This window comes from Barbus barbus (genome assembly GCF_936440315.1).
Source record: "Barbus barbus genome assembly, chromosome: 20".
Classification (NCBI taxonomy): Eukaryota; Metazoa; Chordata; class Actinopteri; order Cypriniformes; family Cyprinidae; genus Barbus; species Barbus barbus.
The window spans coordinates 25,699,330-25,715,858 of record NC_136748.1 but is presented as its reverse complement, the minus strand read 5'-3'; the positions used below and the strand labels follow the sequence as shown (position 1 = coordinate 25,715,858).

Sequence of the window (16,529 nt, the reverse complement as noted above, 5' to 3'; positions counted from 1 at the left end):
AGATATTAGTCATAATCGACAATTATGTGAAATAAAATCAGCTGTGAGTTCAAATTGCATGGTAAGGTAATGAGAATAAAGTGGAATTAACTAATTTACCATGAAGCAGAAATGGGTGTGTAGTATTATTGCCTACTATTAAAGGAAACAGTATGCATTATTCCATGATAAATGCATGATTTTATCAAGCTGCATATTTAATTTAGAGTGCAATTATGGACTTGGAATGATATTTTGCAATTTTGTGCTTGAACATTTAGTTGCCTACAGTCCTCTGCTCATTTTTTTGTATGCTGCTCATTTTTATATAATTTTATATAATTCTTAGAAATTTAAAATTTGCACCATTGTGTAAAAATGTGCCATTTAGGGGCAAAAAGATGTATTTTTTTAGCTTTTGTACCTTTAGTACTGCTTCACTGACAGTTTGTACCATTTTTCTAACAGTGTAGATGTTTCTCTTTAGAGTCACTAGAATGCTGTTTTGAGCAACTGGCCTTCAAGGTTGGAATTATAAATACAGTTCAGTTTATTTAAAACTAATAGTGTCCTAAAAAAACAGAATGTCATACAATAACACTTCTTTTCTTGAATAACCTTCATCTGATTTTCTACATATTCCTCTCTCCTCATTTGTGGTACACCTTTCTCGTTTCCCCCTCCTCTTCCTTTTTCCTTTAGAGCTAAAGATTAGGAGCTGAGGTCAGTGTGTCTGTGAGTGCCACATCATCAAGGCAATTACTTTCAGCACTGGAGCCGATTATCATTTCCTCATCCTTTTAAGGCCTTGCGCTTATTAAACAGTCCTGGTGTATGACTGAATTATTTCATATCGAAACCTACTTGTCTATTGATTGCCCTGCTTCTGTCTCTAGTGCAGAAGAATTGATATCTTCAGTGTCTTGTCCTTTCTGCAACGGCCACTTGAACATCATCACATCCGGTGGCACAGTATGGAATGACAGATAGAGTTCCAGCTGACTCCACTGTGTCTGCTTTCATGTGAATGTGCCGAGTCAGAGCCTGGGACCAATGTGCAGGTGTTCTGAATTTCTATTGAGCTTTGCAGAATTTACATTCAATGGAGATGAACAGCACTTAAAACTACATTTTAGACATAGAGTGTGCCGTTTAGTTTTTAGGGTCTTGTAAAAGAAATAGTTCATCCAAAAAGAAAGATTTGGTTAAAATTTACTTACCTTCAGGCCATCCAAAAAAATAGATGGATTTGTTTCAATTTGGAACGGATTTGGAGAAATTTAGCATTACATCCCTTTCTCACCAGTGGATCTTATACAGTGAATGGTTGCCGTCAGAATGAAAGTCCAAACAGCAATCATCCGCAAGTAATCCACACCACTCCAGTCCATAATATTAATATCACTAATATTGGATATTTAATCAGAAGAGAAATATGCACAAATCAAACACTGTTTATAAGCAACAAACGACCAAAACGTCTCTAAACAAATATATATTTAAAAAAAAAAAACTTTTCACTGGAGCAAGCGTTATTATGATTTATTGACTCATTCTGTATATATAAACTGGATATAATCTGTATATTTATTGACTCATTCTCATTCACACCCAGACAAAATCCTCATGTAAATCTTTAAATACATAAGCAGACCTATTATTCATGTCTTCTTGTCAACCAAATTGTTGTCCCCATTTAAAATTAAGCATAAAATTATACATTATTGTGTCTGACTGCCCTCTACTGGCCAATGTGAAGGTTTAAATCATGCATATTTCAATCAGAATGACACAATCACTTACAATGATTAATGTGTTTCCTTGAAACATGGGACTGTCATCTCCTTTTCCTGTGTTCAGTGGGGGTTGGTGGTTAGAGCCAAAGTCACAGGAGAAGCGTAAAGGAAAAAGGCTCATAGAGCAGGTGGTGCTCTCAGTCAGGGGTTTGCATAGCAGTATCCCAAATGGCAGCACACTAAGGTGCATCTCAATGACTAATTATGAAAGGTTATTTTTATCCACTGTCAAGAAAAGGGTTTTTTTTTTTTCTGTGGTCCTTTAACTATCTTTCTTTTTTTTTTCTCAAATGACAAAAGACAAACAAGTCTGGGAAAGACTAATTCGTCAGAAATGAAAGACAGATAGTAGCTCTGAATGCAAAGCAGTTATTGCACAGAGACATTTAATTTATTCCTCCGCAGTCGCTCAATCCCATTCAGCTCTGGGATGCGCTTGTTAAAGTGTATGAAGTCCTTGAGAGTCGTCTTTTTGTCAGAGTGTTCCCCTCTCCTTCTCAATGTGTTGTGGACTGTTGGTAAGATGGTTTCCCCAAAGATGGTTCTATCTATGTTTTAATTTCTTACGGTTTTGGGAACAAAGCTGAAGTCAGACTTGTTGGTGCCACTTCTTATCTTGAACTTTGGGTTCTTAACTATGATATTATCTCTCATTATACATCCAAACTATAGCTATAGAAAGAAAGGCCTTTTTTTCCCATTCACCTTTTCTTGTGCTGAAGAGGCTGTTTTTAAAGTTGGTTTTTCTTTGTCCTTTCTGCTGGATTTGGCCATGAGCAAACCAATGATTCTCGCATCGCCATAATTTATAGCAATGTCCAAGCAATTTTGGTCTGTGAACACGTAAGTATTTGTTTTTGAAATAAATAAATAAATTTAAATATACAAAAGTAGATGCAAACATAGACTACTGTTACAAAAGTTTTCTATTTCAAATAAAGGCTATTTTTTTCAACTTTCTATTCATCAAAGAATCCTGAAAAGAATGTATCACGTTTTCCACAAAATTAAGCAGCACAACTGTTTTCAATATTTATGATAATAATATTATGTTTCTTAAGCACCAAATCAGCATATTAGATTTTTGAAGACTAGATTACAGGCTGCTGAAAATTATTATTTGTTCCCTATCACAGGAATAAATTACATTTAAAAAATATTTACATTAAAAATATTAATAAAATATACATAATTTAAAATATATTAGAATAGAAAAATTAACATTTCACAATATTGCCATTTTTACTGTATTTTTAATAAAATAATGCATCCTTGGTGAGCATAAGAGACGTCTTTCAAATATTCTTAAAAATCTTAATTTACAGACACAAAAATTTAGAAAAATAATATAATATAGTAGAAACAGAGGTATTTTAATATCAAACCCAGCACCTCTCTTGTTTTTTGCCATGACATTGGCTCCAGCTTTGATGAGATACTCTACACAGCTGAATCGACAGCTTTCAATAGCTCTCATGAGTGGAGGTGCTCCATTCATTGCCACTGCATCCACCACGGCTCCAGATTGCACCAGCATGATGGTAATGTCTATATGACCTGCATGACAAGCATGGTGGAGGGGCGTCCAGTTAAACTGGTCAACTGCATTGACATCAGCCCTACAGAGTCACAGAAACAAAATGTTTTTAAAATGGCACAGTCTAATGGTCCTCCAATAATATACAATCTTTAGTTTTCTTAGTAGCATTACCTAAGTGATATGAGGAATTTAGCTACTTTGTAGTTGCCACAGCTGCACGCTGTCATGAGTGGCATCTTAAAGAACTGATCTTTGACATCTACAGGCACTTGTTGGGTAAATGCCAGGCTCTAGATTCTAGATCTCCAGTCTTCAGACAGTAATGGATGTTGGAATAGTTGTTTTCAGGCTCATTGATATACCAAGCCGAATCATTCTTAATGGGGTGAACTGGTGGCCAGTCTGGGTTGAAACGGTTGGTGTCAGTGAACCGCTGGTAGTTCTCGATCATGTAGTAAGGCAGTCCACTCTCCTCTCTTATCGAGATCTGCTCAGGTGGCATTATACATATGGGCAATGATGAGGCAGATTTCTTCTGACTCTTCTTTTCCTTGCCACCCTTTCCTTTCTTAGCCTACTTCGGAGCGTAGGATGAGATGACAAAGGCCTTCTGGAGGTACTTGAGGCCTTTGAAAAAGTAATTTACGTTGACGACACTTTCACGGTTTTTGTCATGTTCCATGATGATCCTTTGCAGGTTCTCATTACTTACAGGAGCTTGATGCGCTTGAAGGGAAGACTCAAAATTCTCCATAGAAACGTTTTCAACAGGTTTGTGGAGTCCCTCAGCAGTTTCAAAGGCTTTGCGCAAGGTTGTCTCATGTTCACAGGACCAGTCGTGAAGGGTGATGGCCCAGAGTTCATTGGGGTTTACGGCATCATGCGCTGATAGCTTCACATGCATTTTCTCTGCTTTATTGAGCTCCTTCAGGGCAGCCTTGTAGCCATTGCTTTTGGCGACTTGGCTTGGAAGTTGACCTTCCAGATTCTTTAGTTTGGGATTACATCCTGTTGTTGTAGACCAAAGAGGGTACTATGTATTATGTACATTTTATATATACATGCATGATTATTAGGAGTTCCTAATTTTCAGTAATGCTGTGTATTTGATCAAAATACAACAAAAACAGTCATACTGAAAAATATTATTACAATTTAATAGATTTTTTTATTAAAATCTATTAAATTGAAATACAAAACCCGTTGCCTTAGTTATTAATTAAATAATAAAAAAAAAAAAAGTTAAGTGAACTTGACAATTCACTTAACTAATACTTTTTTTATTATTAGTTACTTAATAATTTTAAGGCAACGAGTTTCCTCAATTTTTTTAAGTTAAATCAACTTATCACTTTTTACAGTGTAAGAAGCCTATTTATGAAATATTGTGTCATCAAGCAACACGCAGACTCAACCACAGTAAAACAAGCAAAGTTTAACAAAAGTAAATTATTTCATTGTGTTTGGGGCAAATACCTGCACTCCTTGAATGCCGAATTTGGGGGCTGTAGCTAACTGCTGTAATCACTGTAAGAAAAAAAATAAAATTGTTATTTCAACTAAAACTAATTTGCTACCCCGCTGACTTAAAATGTTTTGTTTAGTCAAGTAAAATATTCCAGTTGTCCCTTAAATTAACATTGAGTTACTTAAAATTTCAAGTTGACTAAACTAAAATTAAGTCAGCAGGGTAACAAATTATTTTAAGTTGAAACAACTTTTTGAATTTTTTTTTTTTTTTTACAGTGTGAGTACTAATTAACCAATTCTTCAATTGAACCCTAAATAAAGCACATGTGTCTAGATCTCTTATAGTTGTCGGAATAGTATTCCATTCTCTTGCAGCTTTGACAGAAAAAGCAGACTGACTAAAATGACTTTGTCTAAGCGGTATGATACAGTCTCCTCTTAATGCGCCTCTTGTAGAGCGATAATCAGTTGTTCTAATACGAACTAACTGACCAAGAGGGGGAGAAAATAAACCATAAATAATCTTGTACATCAAGCATACATTTGCATACTTAACTATGTTTTCCCAACTTAACAAATTATATTTTTTCAGTATTGGACAATGATGATAATGTACCGATTTCTTATCGAAGACTTTAAGTGTACATTTGTAAAAGGACTTTGTAATGGTTTTAGAGTCACTGAACTCGCCTGAGACCAGGTGGTTAAACAGTAAGTCATGTGAGAAATAACCAGAGAATACATATACATCTTAGCTGCCTCTAATGACATGTAATCTCTAATAAACTTAAAATTATAGAGATTAAACTTAACCTGCTTAAAAACCTTTTTAACTTGAGCTTTATATGTAAGTTTAGAATCAATCAGTATTCCCAGATATTCACATAGAGGCACTACCTGCAGCCTCACCCCTGACATGTAAACATCTGGCTCTTTAATAATACTGTTAGACTTAGAGAAAAACATACATACTGTTTTGGACACATTTAGTTGTAAGCAATTATCTTTTAGCCATGCCGACACATTAACCATAGAATTCGTAAGTTCATTTGCAACTTGTGTCAGACCATTACCATGTATATAAATTACTGAATCATCCGCATACATTTGTATATTAATGCCTGGACATGCAAGATGAAAATATTTATATACATAGCAAAAAGCATTGGAACCTAGATAGATCCTTGCGGAACACCAGTTGATGAACCTAAATCATTGGACAGGTGATTTTGTACTCTAACACACTGAAATCTGATAGCTTTGACTCTATCCAGTTAAGTGAAGTGACATACTGCCAAGTATGGTGACCCATACTCGGAATTCGTGCTCTGCATTTAACCCATCCAACGTGCACACATACAGCAGTGAACACACACACACCGTGAACACACACCCGGAGCAGTGGGCAGCCATTTATGCTGCGGCGCCCGGGGAGCAGTTGGGGGTTCGGTGCCTTGCTCAAGGGCACCTCAGTCGTGGTATTGAGGGTGGAGAGAGCGCTGGACATTCACTCCCCCCACCTACAATCCCTGCCGGCCCGAGACTCGAACCCGCAACCTTTGTATTACGAGTCCGACTCTCTAACCATTAGGCCACTACTTCCCCGTTAAGTGTATGTAATGAGAAATTAAAACAAGATAACTTAGACATAAGGATTCTATGATTAACGGTGTCAAAGGCTTTCTTTAAATCCAGGAACACTGCTCAAACTACACCACCTTTATCTAAGAAAGTTTTAATATTTTCTATAAAAAAAAACTATTTGCGGTTCCCGTTGAGTATTTTGCTCTAAAACTAAACTGCATTTATTTAACATGTATATATTATAATAAATGTATATATACTACCCTAACTAAAGTTTGGGGTCAGTATGATTATTTTATGATTATTATTTTATTATCATGATTATTTAAGGAAGCATTAAATTGATCAGAAGTGGCAGTAAAGACATTTATAATTTAAAAAAAGATTTAAATTTCAAATTGTTTAAATTTCAGCTTTGTGATCACAGGAAAAATTACATTTAAAAACATTTATTTTTAATTGTAATAATATTGCTCGATATTATTGTGTTTGTTGTTTTATTGTATTAAATATATCATATAAATTATTTATATTTAAATAAGACTAATTTGAAATATATTTTAAAATATATGACTAAGTAGGTCCATACTAAATCTGGATTCCAAAAATATTTCTTTTTTTTGCTTTGATTTTGAAAAATCTTTAAATAAACAGAGCTGTGAATACTGAACTGGGAGCTGAAGTCATAATATATAATAAATATACATTCAACAAAATATTTAATAAATGAACATGCAAGAAGCATAAGATTTAAAGGAGCAGTGCATTTAAATTCTGGGGAAATGTGAGTGTGCTGATTATATTTGCAGGTCAGCTGATAAGCTTTGAGACATGTTTGTACACTGCACAGCCTGTTTATCTGTGGCTGCTTTCACTCAGGTCTTTGTTAGTAAGGATGTGGCCCAGCACTTTGGGTTTTTACCTCAGCCGCTGCTGCATTGAAGGGTTTCTATGGTCGTCTGAGAAAGGGGTGAGTCAGTGGTGTAAAACCTCCACTAGATGCCATTAGTGATCCAAAAATTCTGGCCATGTCTATTCATAATCACTGCTTAAGTGTGTGTTCTTTTGTAATATTAGCTGTTCTGTGTGTTTAGATGAGTTTGCTTGTGTGTCTAGAGCTACCCTCATTTGTGCCTGGGCGGAAAAGGGAGAGGATGCCATGGGTCCCGATGGTGTAATCATCCATTCAGATGCATTCCCGCCTGAGAGGCTTGTAGACACACTTGGAGCAGGAGATACGTTCAATGCTTCTGTGATCTATTCCCTTTCAAATGGTAAGGATGTATGTCTGATTCTGAAACAAAAATAAGTAAGGGGTTATTGTAAGTTGTGGATATAAATCAAGCCGGTTCCTCTCTCTTTTCTGCAGGAGGCAGCCTACAGGATGCTCTCACATTTGGCTGCCAGATTGCAGGCAAAAAATGCGGCGTCCATGGATATGATGGAATTTTACACTGAACATGGCGGAGAGGTGCACAGCTGGAATGTAGTACAGACATGAAGCATGCTGATAAACTTAACTAGCATTGTAAAGTACACGCAAAGGATACAAAGTCTAAATAATGATGGTCTAGCCTACCGATATTCTTCTGTATTAGAATTAATAAATTAATTGACGAAAACAACTTACAAATCTTCACTTCCGTATGAAAAAAACTAGTAAAATTGCGGATTTTTTGTACATTACCAGTCAAATATTTGGAATAATATTTTTTATAAATATTTTTGAAAGAAGTCTTTAATTATTGCATTTATTTGATCACAAATACAGTAAAATATGAATACTGTGACATATTATTAACATTTAAAATAATTGTTTTCTTATTTTAATATACTTTAAAGTGTAATTAATTTATTCCTGTGATGGCAAAACATTTCTATTTCAAATAAATGCAGTTCTTTTGAATTTTATTCACTTTCTATTCACCAAAGTATTAAACAGCAAAACCGGTTTCAACATTGATAATAAAAACAATTGTTATTAATAAGAGCACCAAATGAATATCTAAGTTCTTTTTTTTTCTTTTTTTTTTATTGTACTTTTGATCAAATAAATGCAACTTTGATGAAGATACTTTTTACCTGCATTGAAGAAAAAACATTGTGAGCATACTATCCAACAGTGCTTTGATAATACGTATGAGTTATGAAGAGGACTTTAGGGATATTGTTCCCTGATTGATACTGAAGTGTTGGCAAGCATCTCTGCAGCAGTAGGGAGCACAGGCCTGTGTGTTTGCACTGTATGCAGAGAAAAAGAGACAGAGGAAGACAGCTGAATATAAGTGAACAGAGATGAAAGATAAACAGGATATGTGACATTTTCCCACCCAATCCCATTTAGACACAGCTGGCCAGCACTACACGGATTCTTTTACCACACCCAATGTGCAATAATGACACCCTATCTGTCTGACGATATCTGTTTGACATTTACTTTGGGGAAAATTATACAAATGGAATTTCTTTAAGCCTATGTATACAATCTTTTTTTTTTTTTTTTTTTGATATACTGTAAAATGCACTCTTTTCTCAAATTTGTGGAAATACTGTATCACATGCCTAGAAATCTGTAGCAATCACTGACAAATGTAAGTCATTTTGGGGACTGTAGGTAGAGTAGTTCTTACTTTTCCAACTTTTAACATACTTAGCATGAAATTAACCCCATGAGCAAAGATTAATCAGTGCATATTATTCCAAAGAAAAAATGACTTCATAATATTTCATCAAAATGTAACTTACTGTACCACAGAACCAACTTTCCTTTTCAGCCACAAACATGAAAATATGAACATGATGAATATGATCTGAGAAGACAAGGAAACCAATAGCCAAATAGCTATTTATTATTCATAGGCTATGTAGTTGTTGAAAGTTATGCATGACTTAGTTGTTGCTGTGTAGTATACAATGGATTAAAAAAAAAAAACCCTTCTCAAGGGGGAAGTTAGGCATCAGTCTCCACATCCTGATCAAAAAGCCTCCTCTAATGTGCATGCCAATGTTGTTTCCTCTCAATCCACTGAAATGTCATGTTCAGCTCATCTCCATTTCACACTTTGGACGATCCAATCCAATCCTGATGGATAAAATAATGTTTCTTCCTAATTACATTGACTATTCGGTTTAATTGTTATGATTTTTGTGTTGTTTTGACCTTATTTATACTGTACGGAATTTCTGATTTTAATCTGTGTTGTGAAGCACTTTGTGGCATTTGTCTGTGAAAGGTGCTATATAAATAAAGATTACTTACTTACTTACTATTTGGAAATATGTTTCATTACAAAAGTAAAAAGGGTTGTGAATGCCATTTCTTGCTGACTTCATAAAAGAAAAGAAAAAAATAAAACAGATATTTGATTTTCCCAACTGACTGTATTTAGAGTTCTTAAAGTTGTAAAAGCAATACAGAAATACAATATGAAGAAATGGAAAAAACAAAAACATGAAAACTCCCAATGGTGGCACATATCAGAAAGAGGGCAGAAGGTTCACTTACCAATATTTTGTCTAGACACCAGTGACTTGACAAGTAGAAGGCATTATTCATCATAAACTAAATACCCATATGACTATGGATGGACACCCAGAAATGTTTTTGTTTCCATTAAATCACAAGCCAATCTCCAAACGACTTCTCTGGCTTGCGACGTGGAAAATTAAATGCATTGTGCACTCCTCTCCTTAATCACAGCGTTTCTGTGCACATGCCTCTAAAAATAATTTTTAAAAACAGAAACGGCAGCTATTTTCTATTTGAGAACATGCTTTCAATCACATTTTGCTTTGACAAATGAGCCAGCAACTCCAGTATGGACTTTTTCCATGTTGAGACAACATTGAGACAATGAACAGTATAGTCTGCTTAGTGTTTTGAACAATGCCGGTGCTAAATTAAATGGTATGTCTTCCAGTAATCCTATACCTGACAAAACCCCATAAAACTAAGTTCAGTAGAGAGTAAAATGTGTAAAATTAAATATCTTTATTTGAAACACACGTGTTGCCAATGTACACATTCAAGGTAACAGGTTAAACCGTGAGAGGGAATTATAAAATCTTAGCTCTGGTCTCTTTTACATGTAAATAGATGTTTTAATGCTTACGTTGCTGCCGTAGCTTCTATTTTATGAGCTGGGGAATCTCTTTATAACTAAAAATAATAAATGAAACACAGCACATAAAAGATAGCAGCTTTCATTTTCAACATTCTTGACCATACGAAGTTTGAAAATTCATTGCGTTACAAAGCGATATTTTCTCTCAACCTGCTTTGAAATTGCACAAGCATGTTTTAAACAAGAAAAAGCAAAAGCCGTGTAGTTCAAAATTCTTTGGGCTGTCGTACAGTAAACATTCAAGCGAGACCACACAGCAAGAAACAGTTGATGAAGGACACCCTCTGAATCCTCAGCGTTGTTATTCTTCAAAGGCACTCTGTTGAACCACATTAAGGACAGACTCTGTTTGATAATAATCTCCATTGCGCGCTTAGGCTGGGAATATGAATATGGAGCGAAATGCAATGGTCCTCCGCTCCAGTAGAACTGATGTCTTAGTAAACGCTTCAACGGGATCACAAAATGCAGGATGATGCATGTACAAAAAGCCCTTTTTTGTTGGTTAGATAAGCTGCTGTGGAAACCGTGTGCCTGAGGAACGAAGATTTCATTGCATTCATCTCTTTTCCAGAGGCAGAGTTTGCATGGAAAGCAGTGATGTACATCACTGATTGGCAGGTTGGATAATATATTGAAAGCTTCCTGAAATCATTAACTAGCAACCACATATTTAATTAAGTAAAGCGTCTTTGGCAAGAGCAGGATGTTACTCCTGGAAAACTTGGCACTTGCAATATAAAAAATAGAAAGAATCAAAATGAAGGCACATACTGTACTTTTAAAGATCATCCCTTGACTCAAAGCATAAAAGGAGCACAGGATTTAAACATTCACAGCAAAAATATGAATTCCTTTCATCAAATCTCCAAAATTCCACAGCCATCAGCCTAACCTATATAACCCTGACTGTGAGTCAAGCTCTTTGGCAGAAGAGTACTTTTTCGTGCAGTGGCATACATGGGAAGTCGAACAGACCTCAAGGTCATCTTCGGTGCATGAGATTATTCATAACTCATGCCTGTGATTCATATAAAATGGAAATATCTCAATAAGAACATTGTCAACAATGGTCGCACAAACCTGCAGTAGTATTTGTTACAACACTTTTCCAAAATTCGAGTTAGGATTACATATCAAGGGCAACAGTTCCTCCAATTAAAACTATATTCTCTGTTCAAGGAGTTCATAGGAGGTCTAACAACATCCATAGATTTGGAAACGATACCGAAGGAAAATCAATGCACAGCATGTGCATCGGCATCCCAGGTGGATAAGTGTCATTTAGAGTGTCTCTTTCTAGCCCTGTCGTTTTGCTGGTGTTCTGATTAGTCTCAGTGCTAATCAGACCACTACACATCTTCATATAGAAGCATCCCACTGAAGATAGTTAAAGGCTCCACTGAATGGGCCAGTTTGCCCATAACCAGGTCTATGCAGACAGTGTCGCCCACCTGAAGGGGTAGAATGATGTTGAAGACAGCCAGAGAACCTGGTGTTGGTTTGGCCTCGGCCATGGGTTTGTTTTCTAAACCTTCCGGTTGGTAACCCGCTGAGTCCACCCGAGCCATGCCGTAGTTAGACCTGGAGAGCACGGCTTCAATCTTCTCATTTTTGTGACCAGTCAAGATAGCGCTGAAGAAGTAGCGTCCATCTAGTGGTGCAGTAAAGATGCCTGTATTCAAGAGAAAACAAAGATGGATACAGTTTTCCATGACTCTATCTTTCCTCATTATTTTGGGAAGCAGAAATGCAAATAGACTGTTTCTAGTCAGTGCCAAGATTACCTGTTCGTGGATTATAATAGCCTCCTTCATTTACAAAGGTCTTATCAAAAATGATCGTTCCAGATGAAACCATCGGGTTTGTGAGAGCTGCTGAAAAGGAAAGACGTGGTATGTTGGCATCTGCACCGGCCAAACCTGAAATGAGAATAACAACAGTTTATAATTTTTTTAAAAGCCCTTTTTTTATTATTGTTGACATCACCAGTTCCTAACTCTAAATTCATCCCTATATTCTAATATAGACATGCTTTACACAACCAGTTTTAGTTATCAGCTGCTGACCTTTGGCTCAACTACTGACCCAGTACGGCCAGTAACAACTGAGCACATGCTGCAACACTTAAGACAGAAAAAATGTTGACTCTTATGCAAACAGACACTTTACACATATCTCACTGAATTCTTGCCTTCATTCCAGACATTGGCACACATCAACATAACCTCAGTGTTTGACTAAGATATGGCTGCTAAAAAAATTAAAATAAAATTAAATACATACCTCGCTCTCCTCTGAGACCTATAATAGGAGAATGCAAAATGTGAGTCATTTTAAAATATGGGGCAAGTGTCAAATAATACAAAATGAATCATTCTGATTCATTCTTATTCTGATTTTAAAATATGGGGCAAGTGTCAAATAATACAAAATGTGTAGTTTACCCAAAAATTACAATTGACATTCTGAAATTTACTCATCTTCATGTCATTCCAATCTTGTATTTGTTTTTTTTTATCCATGCTAAGCCAAGCTCCAAAAAGCAAAGTAAATAATGATAAAATATTTTTGGGTGAACATTTCCACTATTACTTTAACCAACATGACAAAATGAATGAATAAAAACAAGGTTTCTCACCAGGAGGTCCTTTTGGCCCAGGTAAGCCAGATATACCTGGTGGTCCATCATTACCTGGAGGTCCCTGTGGACCTGGGAGCCCTCTTTCTCCTTGCGAACCTGGTGGTCCAGGTAAACCTATAATCAGAAAAGAAGTAATAAAAAGAGTTTGTCTCTTTTCATATACATCAGAGTTTGGCAAATTCTAGAACTGAAAAATCATCTCCTAATGAAAGTGTGAATTTGAATTGATTGGGCACACCCCAGAGGAAGTTAAATTGGAACTTGAATTGGAACGACAGCAAGAGAGGCTAGCTGAATTTTAATTCAAAGACATTCAACAAAGTAAATGTTTTATGAATCAAAACAAGTAGTATCCATTTCAGTTAAGAATGGTGTACAACCCTGATATCCATTAAAATATAAGAGCTTTATTAGTTATAGTTGCTGGACATTTAGAATGTGTTCTTACAGGCTACAATGTTAGTAAGTTAAAAACATAAACTTTCACTCAAGCACTTAAGTCAGACCTGTCAAGTCGTTCTCAGTTAAGCTCTGGAACTCCTTGAGGATGTGGACCATTGAGGAATTGAGTCTCTTGATCTTGCCATGGATATCATCCAGATGTGTGTTCTGGAGGATCTCAATGAACCCGCTGTGTGAGATCACTGTGTTGTTTAGCCCACTGACACAGTTCCACAGGCTAGACACGTGTTTGTTCAGGCCTTCTTTGATCTTCTGGAGATTGTCTGAGACTGAGTCAAGCCGACCACAAACCACTTCGAGTTTAGAGAGCCTCTTATCCAGACCATCGCCAGTCCTCTTGCAGTCACCCATCTCGACCACAAAGTTGTTCCCAAAGCGGCGTACATCTCGGTCGACGTTGTCAAAGCGTATCCTGCTATCCTCTATGTGCTCTGTCATTTCCTGCTGGATCTTGTCAATTTCAGAAATTATTTTGTCTTTGGTATTTCCAAGGTCGGTGATAACACTGCCGTGTTTCTGGACCACATGCTCCAAACCTTTTAGCGTGTCATTGATGGAGCTGAAGGTTAAGATGACTTCAGACAGTTCTCCCTGAATTGACCTGAGGTCACCGGTATTACTGCTGATGACACTGTGTCCATCCAGTGGTTTCTGTGGGTCATCCAGGTGACCAGTTCCTGATTCCGTTCCTGTAGGAGTATTCAGGGTGATCTTGCATTGACCGCTGCATTTCTGTACTTCCTCTCTCAACTGATCCATCTCGTCCTGCAAACCGGAGCAAACGTCCACACAGCCCGAGTCAATTTTACCTTTAATGTAATTCATTTCCTTCTGCCATCTGTCCATGGAATGGTTTGTGATGTTCTTGAGTTTCTTTAGGTCATCTTCCACTGTGCTGCACACGTTACAGTTCTCAATCTCCATGACAATCCTGTTGAAGTGTTCCCCATTGTCTCCAGTTAGTGCTTTGATCTTGCGAACATCATGGCTGAGGCTAATGACCCTATCTTCAAGAGAATCACCAGACACCGAGAGATCCTTGAGTCGTGTGTCAAACCTCTTGATCTCATCTTCATTTGCAACGACTCTCCACTCCAAAGACTTCACTGTCTCGCCAGGGCTTGGACTACCACCGGTTGGACTTGACCCAGAACTTGAGCCTGAGCATCCAGAGCATTCGCTTAACCTCCTGTCTATAAAGGATGTTGTATTCTCAAGCCGAGATAGGCGCTTATCAAGATCAAACACAGTTTCTTTAACAAGTCCAATATCAAGGTCCATGTCATTAATCCTGTATTCCTGGTCAAGAATACGATTATTGAATTCATTGCGAAGACTTCTGAGTTCCTGCTGGAATGAGTCCCGTATGTTAGTCTCCATATAAGCACAGTTTTCCTCTGCTTGCTGGACAGTGTTGTTGAGCCGTCTCTCCAGGTTTTTTAGATTATCATTGAAAAAGTCTTCTGGCATTATAGGAACTTGCCCTTGTCCACCTACTCCACCAAAATTTCCACCGCCTCCAGTTCCCCCTAGTTCCCTATTCAGACGATCCTGAAGCTTGTCATAGGCCTCTGACGTTGAGCTTATCTTCCTGTCCATGTCATTAAGTCGTCTACTGAGGTTTGTCACAGTGTCGCAGCAGCCTTGAGACCGGCTGAGGTCTCGGCGTAAACCATCAAGGGTCTGGCGGTGACGCTGGTCCATGGCATTAATCTGCTTTTCCAGAGCCAAGATCCTTTCCCGATCTTGTTGCTGTTGCCGTCTCAAGTCTTCCACTCCAGATTGACAGGCAGAGCAGGAAAGAGTCACTCGACGTTCAAGTTCTCTGAGGATTTCCTCCTTCAAGGTGTTGAACCTGCTTCCTCCTACTCCCCCTATGTCTAGATCGTTGCCTCCACCCTTTCCATTCACGAGGTGGTTATTGATGCTGACTAGAGTCTTGTCATGAGCTTGAGTACGGTTGTCCAACTGATCAAGCTTGGTCTGAATGTTATGAATGGTCTCATTCATTTCAGGCTGGGCTGCATCAGCTGGTGTTTTGCCACTATTAAAACCTGGTTTACGCATTTCCTCTTGGAACTTTTCATTCATGCCACGCAGAGTTGACTGCAGGTCAGTTAGGTCTTTGGTCAACTTCTGGATTTTGTCCTCCAGTTGTTTCATCTTGTCATTGTCACCTCTCCCTAGGCAAAGATCAAACACAATGGTAATTTTAAAGGGCTAGTTCAGGCAAAAATTCTGTCATTAATTACTCACCCTCATGTCGTTCCAAATCCGTAAGACATTTGTTCATCTTCGAAACACAAATTAAGATATTTGTGATGAAATTCGAGAGCATTATGACTCTGCATAGATATGCAACTACCATGTTTAAGGCCCAGAAATGTAGTAAGGACATCGCTAAAATAGTCCATGTGACATCAGTGGTTCAACCTTAATTTTTGAAGATACGAGAATACTCTTTGTGCACAAAGAAAACAAAGATAATGACTTTATTCATTATCACTGTTGTTGTTGTGTCAGTCTTCGGCAAACATTCATGACAGTACTACGACGCATGTGCACATTGCGCACAAAAATTATTCTCATAGCTTCAAAAAATTATGGTTGAATCACTGATGACACATGAACACTGATGTTCCTGTGCCTTGAACATGGTAGTTCTGTTGCTGTCTATGCAGGGTCAGACAACTCTCGGATTTCATCAAAAATATCTTAATTTGTGTTCCGAAGATGAATGAAGGTCTTACGGGTTTGAAATGACATGAGGGTGATTAATTACTGACAGAATTTTAGTCAGTAGCTAATTAAAGATTAGCAATAGATTGGCAGACACAGATTTTCACAGTCTTGTCAACTCTGACAATCACTGGAGCAAAAAAACATTGCTCCAGTGGCCAGTTTTAATATTTCAGAGGATTTCTATAAAG

The 16,529-nt window shown here is 37.2% G+C and overlaps 1 protein-coding gene and 1 pseudogene across 2 annotated transcripts in view; both read right to left on the bottom strand.

Annotated features, from left to right (window-relative positions):
- Positions 1-894: 894 nt before the first annotated feature.
- Positions 895-10,859, bottom strand: LOC306886764 (ankyrin repeat and EF-hand domain-containing protein 1-like; annotated as a pseudogene). Its single transcript has 5 exons — positions 10,775-10,859; positions 3,487-4,323; positions 3,168-3,394; positions 2,481-2,608; positions 895-1,023 (listed from the first exon to the last, which is right to left on the bottom strand). The product of its transcript is annotated as an ankyrin repeat and EF-hand domain-containing protein 1-like (transcript).
- LOC306886408 (EMILIN-1-A-like) overlaps positions 9,734-16,529 on the bottom strand; it is a 28,838-nt gene continuing 22,042 nt past the window's right edge. Inside the window, exons 4-8 of the mRNA XM_079443490.1 lie at positions 13,644-15,782; positions 13,135-13,251; positions 12,780-12,797; positions 12,281-12,415; positions 9,734-12,168 (exon numbers count right to left, since the gene is read on the bottom strand). Of these exons, the coding sequence (XP_079299616.1) occupies positions 11,846-12,168; positions 12,281-12,415; positions 12,780-12,797; positions 13,135-13,251; positions 13,644-15,782 (2,732 nt within the window). The 3' untranslated portion in view covers positions 9,734-11,845. The remainder of the gene's footprint in view (positions 12,169-12,280; positions 12,416-12,779; positions 12,798-13,134; positions 13,252-13,643; positions 15,783-16,529) is intronic.